The sequence below is a fragment of the Ascaphus truei genome, chromosome 6, assembly GCF_040206685.1.
Source record: "Ascaphus truei isolate aAscTru1 chromosome 6, aAscTru1.hap1, whole genome shotgun sequence".
Lineage (NCBI taxonomy): Eukaryota > Metazoa > Chordata > Amphibia > Anura > Ascaphidae > Ascaphus > Ascaphus truei.
In genome coordinates, this window is record NC_134488.1 from 32,228,673 (window position 1) to 32,240,832 (window position 12,160).

Below are 12,160 nucleotides of genomic sequence, written 5' to 3' on the forward strand. Positions count from 1 at the left end.
TTCCAATAATGCTGAAATTGCTCCTGGTAATTTATTGTACTTCCATTCATTCCCTTCACTACTCATGCAGGGTTTGTATTTACTCTCCTCCACCTATTCCTCCACTCACATCACCTATTCCTCCACTCACATCACCACTACTCCCCCACTCATCTATACTTTTCCCGCCACGCAGCAGCTGGACTGCTCTATTTAGCACAATAGGGGGCAGTCAGCCTGCTCACACAGAGACCCACATCGGCAGCTTTACCCTCATTCCCCTCCCTACACGTGGGCTTCCCCACCGCCAGTTATCGGGCCCCCCCCAATTCTCTCCTCAAGAGTGGTTCTAACCCGCAAGTGAAGCGGCGCGTGCCCTCACCTGCACCGCCGCGCGCTGGTCACGTGGTGATGGAGACTGCCGCTGAACCTATGTGAGGGGGGGGGGTACTTCCGGCGGAAGTCCAAGAAATAGATGTGGGCAAAGAGAAAAACGTGGCTACTGATCACAGCTACCAGTCACGTGTCTGCGCCTGGAATATGTACAGATATCACATATATACGTAATTTTTATTTATATATAACATATATACACACGCAAACACACACAAATATATAAGCACGTGTTAGATAATCAACTATATAAATACAATATTATGTCATACTTGCAGCCATGCACACACAGAGTATATGTATGTATATTTAGAAGAGAGAAAATATTTGATATATATATAAAAATTGGGGATCACACGCTAACCAGCACTGAAGGGGTTACTAAGCACTTGGGGCGGGGCCCAAGGCGTGACGGACGGGCTGGGATGTAACAGTGCAGTCCCCGGCGCGTCACTCTCTCGTCACGCACGCGCGCCGCTTCACGTGTCCCGCGCGAGGCCAGCCAGGAAGGGCAGAGAGCGGACCGAGGTGAGGACTGCGGGTGGGAGAGACCGGCACACACACCGGAACCGGTATTTGAGAGCAAATATATATATATATATACACACACACATACATATACACACATACATATACACATATACACATATACACATATACACACACACACACACACACTGAGTGAGCCAGGCCGGTATATACAAGACTAGTGTGCATATACACTGCAAGGCTGCTGCACATGGGGGAGGTGTGTCTGTCTGTTTGCCGAGGGAATTGTGTTTGATATATATTACACACACATGGTCCAAGTTTATCTGCTGGAATCCGTCCTGCAAACCGGTGGATTGTGAATCCAATGTTAATCCGTGCTGGTGACCATTGTATTATCCGTTCTGATGTTGAATACTGATAACGGACCGATGGGCGGAATATATATATCATTAATTTTACAAGGAAGTAATACATTGAGAGTTACCTCTCGTTTTAAAGTATGTCCTGGTATTTCTATCTCCTCTGATTTGGTTCAATGTATATTGGTAACTAGGAAATAAAAGTGCAGACAGGACAGGTTTCCTTGCTTGGTATGTACAAGTCTTTAAGATGCACTTGCAATGTTAACTTCTGAGGTCGGCCTTGGCTGAGCTAGGATGCTATGGAGTTAATGCGTCCGCGGGTTGCCTTTGTGATGGCTGCCTTTTCCCGCACTCCTACCCACTGGTGATGTTGTGCTCTGCGCGCTGGTTTCTTTTTCAGTATAAACCAGTCCTGATCTGAGCAGGCAGGTCCCGGTCAGGCTATTGCTGCATACTCAGTATTAAGTATACATCAGAGGGTCTCTGTGCTAGATAGCAAACAATATCCAACTTGCAGAAAAGACCAGAATGGTCTAATTATCAGCACCAGACAAAATGAATGCAAAATAGAGGGTGTTTAATAACCCACAGCACACAGGTCTCCTTCAAGAGAGTATGTGTATAATATTAATTTGCTTGTGATAAACTTTTTTATATTGTTTGACCAATGACTTATTTGTGTACATTAAAACTGTTAACAGGATGTTGCTTTAATAATTTATACCTTGGCATTGGTCTGTACAAGATTATTTTTTCCTACAGAATTGTTTTTTAGACTTATCCGTTTAGGGCCCTATATCTATTTTCATGGCTTATTTAGTTTTTAATCTAAATTTCCCAGTCACGTTACTCCTTCGCCTTTGAACTCCGACTCGTTTGCAGCTTGCACCATGCGTGGGAAAAAACCACTGAAGAGGAGTGTTGCCCCAGAGGAGAGGAATGGCGTGACCGAGGGGAAGAGAACTAAAGGTGAGTCCTCTTTACCCGAAACAGAGCCTCTTCATCTTGTACATGCTCTGGGAGCCAAGGTGTTAATGTATTATGTGCCCAGCAGCCCTCTCTGGTAGAGAAGATGTTACGTTCCCAATGTTATGGGGATTTTGCAGGGTTGTATTTTAAACTTAAAACCAGAGACATAACATAAAACACAGACAAAGCTCAGTGCACATCCAGAAAAACTTATATACGGTACAGTGCCTAAATATACATGTATAAATAACTAATAAATAAAATGGTCTTTTAGTTTAACATTTTGGCCAAATTGTTGTAAGCCCTTGAGCCAACTGCACGGCAGACCACGTTTCAAGGGTCCCTACACTAATATAAATTCTTAATAACCTGTGCATTGCCAAAGAATGATTTATAGTAAATCTGTCAATATTAGTTGCAAAAGTTCTAAGTCTGATTGAAGCTTTTATTAACCTGTACATTACCAGGAAAAGCACTCTGTAATAGATTTGTCACAATCATACTGCAAGTCAGCAAGATCCCCTGAGAGTGGGAGATGCCATGGAGTGAGGTTTTAACCATTTAAATGTGGGAGGGAGTGAGTTTTAAATATATATATATATATTGCCATGCTCAGTAGCACTCCTCTGTGAAACTTATATGCTTATATATATATTTTGGGGGTTCAATATGAGCTTGTAGGTGTTCTGTATGTTGTGTATTTTAAACTACAGATTTTCAATATACAGTAGAAGGTGTCTTTTAGCTTCAGAAGCCTAAAACAAAAAGGACAGTGTTTGACAGGTGACAGGGCAATTTGGTGAGCCAGAGTTGGGGATTGGCAGGTCACAGGGCAGCTAGGTGAGCCAGATTTGGGAATTGGCAGATCACAGGGCAGCTAGGTGAGCCAGTCGTAAATGAGGAGGGGATAGATGGCTTGGTAGATCTGACAGGTGGCTGATCTGGCGCTATGTATCAGTACAGTTTAAGGATAAACAGATGAGTCAGTAGTGTACGTTTAAGGGCAGGTAGATATTTGGGAGCACTGGATTTAGGGCAGATAGATGCCCTGGGTTCGAGTAGGTAGATGTGAAGCTATGGGTGACACTTCGCAATGTTTTTGCCTGCACTGTATAAACCTGTTTAACGAGGCTGTGGGGAGAAGCCTTGTGCTGCTTATAACACGCGCTCTCTCTGCTCCCTAGTCACTCACACATCGCACGGCTTCACAGGGGGTCTGGTGCTGACCCTCGGACAGGGAGACGTGGGGCAGCTGGGGCTTGGGGAGAATGTGATGGAACGGAAGAGGCCGGCGCTGGTACCCCTCCCAGAGAAGATGGTGCAGGCCGAGGCAGGAGGCATGCATACGGTGTGCCTGGGAGAATCCGGGACTGTGAGTTTATAACCAAACCCTTTTGCTGCCAACTCCCCTCCCTGTCACTGTCACCTGTGCTGGGAGGGACAGAGTCCATGTCCCATAGCTCCCTCTTGTCTGTTACTGTCACCCTTCAGATAAAAAGAAGGGAGCTGTGGCCCATGGGGTGTCTTTTTTCATCACAGGGGACTGACAGAGGGGAGCTATGATACATGGAGTCTGTCTGTGACAGTCACCCTGGTGTGGGAGGGACAGACTAAATTATCCGTGTTCTGCATCTCTGCTGTCCCACTGACTGTGGCAGGGACCGTTTAAAAGTATTGTGCTTTTCAATCTCCTTAAACACTGACTTTCTTTAGCTACAGTGTTGGAGGTATCCCTCTATGTCCGCGGTCAGGGTAATTGCGCGCGCTCTCGGGCGCTGTGACGTCGCGCTCGGATGTAGCTGGGGCGATTCCTGGCCTGCAGGGTTGCGGGTTGGGGGGTGTGGCGAAGGCAAGCCGGGGGTGTGCCCGTCACGTAAGCGGTTCGCCTTCTTTGGTGAACCGCGCGCGTGAGCACCGGCATCGCGCGACAAAGACAAAAAAAAATAGTCTGTGCGCATCGCTACTACCCACGCTCACGTGCACGCAGTATGGACATTACAATTCAGGTACATTGCGCGCTCGCGAACTGCGCGATAAAAACAATCACCCTGGATGCGGCCTATTCCTGTGTACAGTTAAAATGCATCTTAAATCACATTATTGTGATTGTGTATCTGTATTGTAATGTTAATTTAAAGATGGCCACAAGAAAAGGTGTTACCTCTGTGTCAAACAATAGGTGTGCTCGCTGCAACCAAAGGTGAATGCGGGGACTCGTAAGGTGCACTGAGACAGGGGTGTAAAATGTGGGGGGGGGACGCGGTGCTTAGAGGCCCCGCGCTCTTCCCCATAGCATTTAAATTATATGCCGGTGGAGCGCGCGAGGCCTCTATGCCTCACTTGTGGGTCCGTTGGTGATGGTGGGCGGAGCAGAGAAGGGTCCGGGCGGACGGATCTGGACTCACCGCGGATCTGAGATCACCGTCGGGGTCCCTCCCCAGGGGTACTGAGAGTAGGCAGAGCTCACGGCTGAACTGTGGGATTCCTGTGGGATTCATGTGGAGGCGCACAGGCTGAAACGTCCAGCTCCAGGATGAAGGGGGGATAAGGAGCCTAGTGGTAAGAGAGCACCACTGCATTAAAGCTACAGGCACTGACCTGAAGGAAAGGCATTGGAATAAGGGTTACACAGACCTACAGACTATACACTGCCCTTCCATATCCTTATCTGATGTGGGGCCAACTTCACAGATGCCCCAAATTTAAAGCAACAGTGTCACTAATGATAAAAAAAAATATTGATCTTGGACTCTGAAAGAAATATCCCAGAACCATTAGTATTGGCGCTGGAGGTGACCTGCTGGGGACGCGTGGGGGTGGGGGGTGGGTAAGAAATGGCATGAGTTAAAGATCTACAAGTACAAAAAGCACGAAAATCAAAACAATAAGTCGTGCGGCTGCATGGAGTCCGCCACCTACTGAGGGCATGTGGAGGGGGGGGCACGGGTGCCATGCAGGGTTGTGCGGGCATGAGCTGAGGATGCTTTGCTCCCAGGGGACCCAATTGAGTGTCTCACCGCAATGAGAAGCTCTTAAAGCAAACCCAAAATCTAAAGCTACAGTAGAGATATAACCAGCGCCCACAATCATGCCGCCTCCAAAACCTTAAAAAAACAAAAACGGACGTCCCAGACATCTTTAAAAATAAACGCACAATCGCACGGACACAACAGGGTGAGGCCCCCGCAGCTGCACAGCCAGAATCGGACCAAGAAGATGACCTGGACCCAAGAATTTGCACGAAAAAGGGCATACAGCAATTCTATGCAAACTTTACATGTGCTTTCCAAGCTGAGGTCCGTTGTGAAAGAGCTGAAAGGGGGTGTTGCAAGACTTGAGGAGCGTACCAGTGATATGGAAACGCACGTGGTGGAGGCTGCAGCCGCACACGAGGATCTCGCCCAGGAACTGCTCCGAGTTAAGGAGGAGGTGGAGGAATTAACGGAGCAACCAGAAGATCAAGACAACCAGTCACGCAGAAATACTAGTAGATGATGATGAGGGTAAAGGTGACAGAATTAAAATCTAGCCTTTATTGGAAGTAAGTAAAATAATGGAGGGTAGTATGAAGACTATGGCATCCCATAGCAATGCACGATTGTTGCGATCCCCCCCTCTCGTCATACAGACGTCTGATCGCCACACTAGTATCCTCTGTTTTTTAATGTTCGCTCAGGTCAGTGTGGATATCTTTGGGAGATATGGGTAGTACACCTCCATAGTGTGACTTTCTGAGGGAAAGCACAGCTGTCGTCGCACCCACAGACGAGTATACTCTTCCGTGCACGCTCTTCACCACCGCTACTACACTCTCGTACACTCTTCAGCCGCTGGTAGCTGCTTTGAGTGAGTGTAAATACCGCTCTGAACCTCACTGTGACACTGCTCTTAACTAGTGAGATGATTGCTACCTGAACATACTCCCCCTCTCTGTCCTCATGCTACCTCACTGTGACACTGTTGCTTTACATTAGCGAGAACCTGATTTTGACTTCACTGCGACAGTTATGCTCTACGGCTACATTTCGCTACACGGGTTGCGTTCTCCTTGAGGAGTCTTAGTGCATACCTTCATAGCCACCCTTATATTCAGCTTATAATGGCAATGGCAATTCAGCTTATAATGGGTGGCTATGAGCTGGACGATTGGTTCACTATCCTGGTCTCCACACTTTGACCCGAGTAATTTTATATATTTTTACTTTTCGTCATACTACCCTCCATTATTTTACTTCCAAGAAAGGTTAGATTTTAATTCTGTCACCGTTACATATATCTCCGTCTTTTAGTATTGAGTGCACCTAATAGGAGCTTGTTTTTATTTTCCTTTATTTTGTGTGAACTGTGCGTCCCCTGGCATACTGTGTGTACACTGACCTGCTCCTCCGCCCCCCCCGCAGATTTATACGTTCGGCTGTAACGACGAGGGGGCACTCGGCCGAGACACCACGGAGGAGGGATCTGAGACCCTGCCTGGGAAGGTGGAACTGATGGAGAAGGTGGTTCAGGTGTCCGCAGGGGACAGTCACACCGCGACTCTGACAGAGGATGGGAGGGTCTTCATCTTCGGATCCTTCAGGGTAATGAGGGGGGTAGGGGTGACACTGCGAGGGTCAGCGGGGCTTTGTCTGGCAGGGAAAGGGTTACACTTTCCTCCTGTTCCCGTAGGATAATAATGGTGTTATTGGTTTGCTGGAGCCCATGAAGAAGAGCGTGATCCCTGTGCAGGTGCAAGTGCATGTGCCTGTGATGAAAATAGTCTCAGGTGAGTGACCGGGACACAGCATAAAGTGATCTATAGGTCTGTGCTGTACATCCCACCGCAGTGTGACAGACATGGAGTTAGTTATTGCACATGAAGTCTCTCTCCAATCAGGGTAAGAGTGGCACAGAAAGGCCGGTCCCTGTCAGTCTGTCTCTTACCATCGTGCGTCTCTCCTCCCAGGGAACGATCACCTGGTGATGCTGACCTTCGACGGGGACCTGTACACATCGGGGTGCGGAGAGCAGGGGCAGCTGGGCAGGGTCCCGGAGATGTTCACCAACCGTGGGGGTCGTAAGGGGCTGGGTGAGTGATATCCGGATCCCTCCCACCATCCATGACAAGTGTGTGTGTACTGACTTGGTTAGAAGTGGTCGAGGGACATCTTGTGATCTTGGGCACAACAAATTAGACTGTAAGCTCTGTGGCGTACAGGTACCTGGGAGACGGCGTAACCTGTTATTGCAGATGTCTGAAGTACAGTTGCATATATTACCACTCCTTATCAGGATCTGGGCGTTTAAAGGGGCATTTCATCCCTATCCAATGGCAGTGACACGATGAACGGGTCACACGTGGGGCTTGGCGCCGTTTTTTGTTTAACCCAAATCTGACACCCGAGTGTCTCTAAATCCATATTTGACGTTGATTTATTTCTTTATAAAATGTGTTGCCAGGAAGTAATACATTGGGAGTTGCCTCGCGTTTGTATGCATGGTGAGCTGAAGCACCTAAAAGTTTTGCTTTTGGTCTCACCAAATTTCTTCCTTAGTGTATCAAAAAAGAAGCAATACAGAAAAATGGGCACACACCGGGAAAGGAAACGTTCGCAGACACCCTCTGGTGTGTGTGTGTGTGTGTGTGTGTGTGTGTCTGTCTGTCTGTCTGTGTGTGTCTGTGTGTGTCTGTGTGTGTCTGTGTGTGTGTGTGTCTGTGTGTGTCTGTGTGTGTCTGTGTGTGTCTGTGTGTGTCTGTGTGTGTCTGTGTGTGTCTGTGTGTGTCTGTGTGTGTCTGTGTGTGTCTGTGTGTGTCTGTGTGTGTGTGTGTGTGTGTGTGTGTGTGTGTGTGTGTGTGTGTCTGTGTGTGTCTGCTAACATTTCCTCCCCCTGTGTGTGCTGATTTTTCTGTATTGCTGCTTTTTTGATACATTAAAGAAACTAAAACTTAAGTCCTTCATTAATATTAATAATGAGTGCTGATCCAGTTTGGTGTTTGTATGGATGCTGGATTATATTAGACAGGCTGAGTGCTAGTTCATTCAATTTTTTAATTTATTTTTTTCAACATAGTGAGCTGAGACTTAAAAGGGCCCCTCTCTCCCTCCCGCCCCTTATCTGTATTGGCTCAGGACAGGGTGGGCTTAGGTCGTGGAAAACGCTTGATGGACACTCCCCCATTCAGGTGACCCCAATGAAAAGCGATTTGTAACTTCCACAGAGAGGAAAGCGGGTAAATCTTTGCTTTACGTGTGGTTAGATTAGTTTGACGGCAACCTTTTTTTTTTATTTCTCTTGTCCTGTCCGTTTTTGGATTCGGTATCTTTTGCCGAAATAGGCCCGCCGCCCGCCTGTGTGTCAATGCAAGCCTCTTCCTGCTGCTTATCCGAGCGCCCCTCTGCGAGACACGCGGGTTCGCAGAGCTGACATCTTCCCTAGCGAGAGGAAGGCGGTATACTGTACCCCGTGTCTGTACCACACTGACACCCCCTCTCTCCACACAGAGCGCCTGCTGATCCCGCAGTGCATCCACCTCAAGGCGAAAGGCGGGCGCGTGCTGTTCCAGGACGTGTTCTGCGGAGCGTACTTCACGTTTGCCGTGTCCCGCGAAGGCCGCGTTTACGGATTCGGCCTCTCCAACTACCACCAGCTGGGTGAGTGGCGCGGCTGAGCCATCGCTCAGAAGATCCCTCCCCCAAGTATCCTGAAACATTGTTATTGGGGGGAGTGGGGGGGGGGGGGGTTATCTCACTGCACCACCCCTTGTCTGTGCTGAGGGAGGCTCCTGTGCTCCTTTCCTTTGAGGAGCAATAGTAAGTATAAATGGCACACCACTGTAAAGAGTATATAAATGTTATTTTGCTTCTGGTGCTTACCTTCCCATGGTCCCGGCGTCTCAAAGCTGGACCTGATAATAGGCACATAATAGAGGCGGTGCTGGGTCTGAGGAGGGGACGCATTGGTCCTGAAACGCTACCTTTATTGGCTCTGATGCTGTGAATACTTTATTGAAGTTTTTTTCAAACTCAAAACAAGTCTCCTGTGTGCTCCTTCCTTTCCCCTATTTTGTGCCTCTTTTCCTTTGAGGAGTGCTGGGGCGCTCGGCTCTGCATCCTCGTTGAGGGTTTGGTATCTGAGCTATTTCCCCCGGCTCCTGCCGTTTAACGGGCTGGAGTTTGCGGAGGAGGTTCATGTGCCCCCCTTCTTTTGTGGGGGCGGGGACCCCAGGTGGAGCTGGGGTTCTGAGTTTCTCTGCATCTAATTTTTGGGGGGGGCTGGTCCCCTCAGCCATCACACGACCCCTGCTTTTTGCTGAGGGAGACACCTATGACTGGGGAGGTTGACCTTGTCCACCCAAGTTATCTCAAACTGCTTTTGCGCTCTCTCCCTCTTGAGATACTCCCATTGGGGAGGGTCAGGCGATTAGTATCTCGGTGGCCCACTCTAATCTTTCTCTCCTTCCTCCCCTATCTCTCACAGGTACAAAGACCACTCGCTGCTGCTACGCTCCCCAGGATCTGACGGCCTTCAAGAACTCCACAAAGTCCTGGGTGGACTTCTCCGGTGGGCAGCACCACACAGTTTGTGTGGACTCGGAGGGTAAGTTGGCAAACAGATCCCTTCCCATGTAGAGATCATTCCAAACCTCCCAGGTCTTATTCCGTCTCCCCATCACACTCTTTCCCTCGTTTCTGTCCTTGCTGATAAACACGGACTCCACGTATCTCTTAATCTCCCAGGCAAGGCGTACAGTCTGGGCCGTGCAGAGTACGGCCGGCTCGGTCTTGGGGAGGACGCAGAGGAGAAGAGCGAACCCACGGCAATACCCGGCCTGCCCAGCATAGCATCGATCAACTGCGGAGCATCTGTGAGCTACGCCGTGTCTAAGGATGGTGAGGGCAGAATCTGCTATTCCATTACTGATTTACACAGCGGTGTCCCAACACCCTGCAGCTCCGTACTGACCCTACACACAGCGCGGGCTCTGCACCTCCATCCTACCCTTTGGCCCCCTCTTTACTGACCCCAGCTACACCTAGCAGCAATGCAGTGACGGTGTTGAACCATTACTGCTGTATTACACACTACTGTTCTGGTTGCCCACCCTAACTCCCTGTCCTGTGCTTCCCTTAGGCAGTGTGTTCTCCTGGGGAATGGGCACCAACCAGCAGCTGGGCACGGGGGAGGAAGACGACCTGTGGAGCCCCCACCAGATGACCGGGAAACAGCTAGAAAACCGGAAGGTGTTATCAGTGTCCAGCGGTGGCCAGCACACTGTCCTGCTGGTGAGGGACAGCAGCTGACCAGCGGACCACTGCCCAATAGCCTATCAGGAACACTGAGAGCAGCTGATCCAATCAGAGGCAGAGCAGCTGATATATTGCCCTGCCCACCGCGCCATCTCCACCACATCAGACTGAGCCAAAGGCTTTTAATTGGACTGATTCTTAAAAAAAAAATAAACTGTCAGAAGGCGCTCTCTCTCGCTCTCTCGCTCTCGCTTGCTCGCTCTCTCAACCACCGACTTAGGCTGGGGCCATAGAGGGGTGAGGAGTTCCGAGCCGCGCTGACGCTGAGCCAGCGGGCGCGAAGGGAGCCGGGGGGGGGGGTGGTTGGAGGCGGGGGGCAGTGACGTCGCTGGGCCAATCGTCCGCGACGCACTGACGTCAAGGTCGCGGCGCCGACGTCACGGCGCCGTGACGTTGACGCTGATTGGATGTTTTCAGCCGACAGCGCGCTGAAAAACAGCTTGGCTGTTGGCTGAAAATTCCAAAGCCTCCGCACGCCTGCGGACGCTCGCGTGAGCCCCCTCTCAAGGCATCCTCATTGAGGATGCAGGGGCTCAGCGCTGAGCGTCCGCACGGCTCAGCGCGGCCTGTCCTTCTATGGACTCGGCCTTACATTGGTATGAAAAAGGTATCTTGTTTTTTTTATTTTTTTTTTACGCCCTTCCCCTCTTTTTTTTGCTTTATTTCTTTCTCTCCCCCCCCCCCCCCCCCCCTTTCTTCTGGGCTGTTGATTGTAATACAGTTTTTTTTTTTGTTTTAAATCCCTCCTCCCCACCCCCAGAGATGCAAATTGCGGGGTTGTCCGCTATACCCACGCTTATTTTTTTACCGAGACTAGTCACTGTACAGTCCCAAATTGAGACCCCTTTATTTTTTTTTTGTCTCCTTCCATGCCAGGGGCCTGCAGAGTATTGCTCTGTGTTCTACTCCGTCACAATGTGCTGCAGGGAAGGGGGGCCACTTCTGTTTTTCCTTTTCCTTTTGTAAATCTTTTAAAAATAACTTTTGAATAAATAGACTTTTTTTTTAATAAGGTTGCCTGGACTATGTTTATACTAAACCTGTGTAACGGGTCGCTACACACTAATCATGAACACGCCGCTTTGTATAATGGTGCAGAGTATCTCTACACTGCTAATGAACAGGCCGTGCTGTGTGCTGATGCCGGGTAGAGTTGTGCTTTCCCTGCGTGTGTGATAGGACACTGTCACTGTCTGTTTGTCGCACACCTGTTGTGCCCGTGAATATCAGCGCTGTGACCTTCATCTCACTGAGCAGGGAGATCGACAGCTGAGCCCCTGAATGCGCATGTACTGTGCCAGCTGCAGAGCCGCGCGGCGTAACCCCTTCCCTGCCAGCTGCGGAGCCGCGCGGCGTAACCCCTTCCCTGCCAGCTGCGGAGCCGCGCGGCGTAACCCCTTCCCTGCCAGCTGCAGAGCCGCGCGGCGTAACCCCTTCCCTGCCAGCTGCAGAGCCGCGCGGCGTAACCCCTTCCCTGCCAGCAGCGGAGCCGCGCGGCGTAACCCCTTCACTGCCAGCTGCGGAGCCGTGCGGCGTAACCCCTTCCCTGCCAGTAACCCCTTCACTGCCAGTAACCCCTTCACTGCCAGCTGCGGAGCCGCGCGGCGTAACCCCTTCCCTGCCAGCTGCGGAGCCATACGGCGTAACCCCTTCCCTGCCAGCTGCAGAGCCGCGCGG

At 50.0% G+C, this 12,160-nt stretch overlaps 2 protein-coding genes across 8 annotated transcripts in view; one reads left to right on the forward strand and one right to left on the reverse strand.

Moving 5' to 3' along the window:
• Positions 1-488, reverse strand: part of CTPS1 (CTP synthase 1) — a 35,480-nt gene extending 34,992 nt beyond the window's left edge. Inside the window, exon 1 of one of the 2 annotated variants that reach the window (XM_075603856.1) lies at positions 251-362. In XM_075603856.1, the coding sequence (XP_075459971.1) occupies positions 251-256 (6 nt within the window). In that variant the 5' untranslated portion in view covers positions 257-362. Of the gene's footprint in view, positions 1-250 lie in introns of both variants that reach the window. The other variant, XM_075603858.1, reaches the window with a different exon arrangement.
• Positions 440-11,495, forward strand: RCC1 (regulator of chromosome condensation 1). Of its 6 annotated transcripts, none has more exons than XM_075603860.1 (10): positions 440-542; positions 2,109-2,195; positions 3,380-3,567; positions 6,596-6,775; positions 6,864-6,960; positions 7,141-7,263; positions 8,678-8,827; positions 9,654-9,773; positions 9,914-10,066; positions 10,308-11,495. In XM_075603860.1, the coding sequence occupies exons 1-10, from the start codon at positions 455-457 to the stop codon at positions 10,475-10,477; spliced, it is 1,356 nt and encodes a 451-aa protein (XP_075459975.1). In that variant the 5' UTR covers positions 440-454; the 3' UTR covers positions 10,478-11,495. The 6 variants fall into 6 exon arrangements, with proteins under 6 accessions (XP_075459975.1, XP_075459977.1, XP_075459981.1 ...); XM_075603862.1 differs by having other exon boundaries at positions 457-542; positions 2,068-2,195; XM_075603866.1 differs by lacking the exon at positions 440-542 and adding an exon at positions 588-944.
• Positions 11,496-12,160: the final 665 nt, after the last annotated feature.

Excerpts from the sequence above, each read along its gene's own strand:
- RCC1 (XM_075603860.1), top strand. The coding sequence starts at position 455 with ATGTGGGCAAAGAGAAAAACGTGGCTACTGATCACAGCTACCAGTCAC. Across the intron at positions 6,961-7,140 it reads TGTGATGAAAATAGTCTCAG|GGAACGATCACCTGGTGATG; the intron begins GTGAGTGACCGG and ends CTCTCCTCCCAG. Across the intron at positions 10,067-10,307 it reads CTACGCCGTGTCTAAGGATG|GCAGTGTGTTCTCCTGGGGA; the intron begins GTGAGGGCAGAA and ends TGCTTCCCTTAG.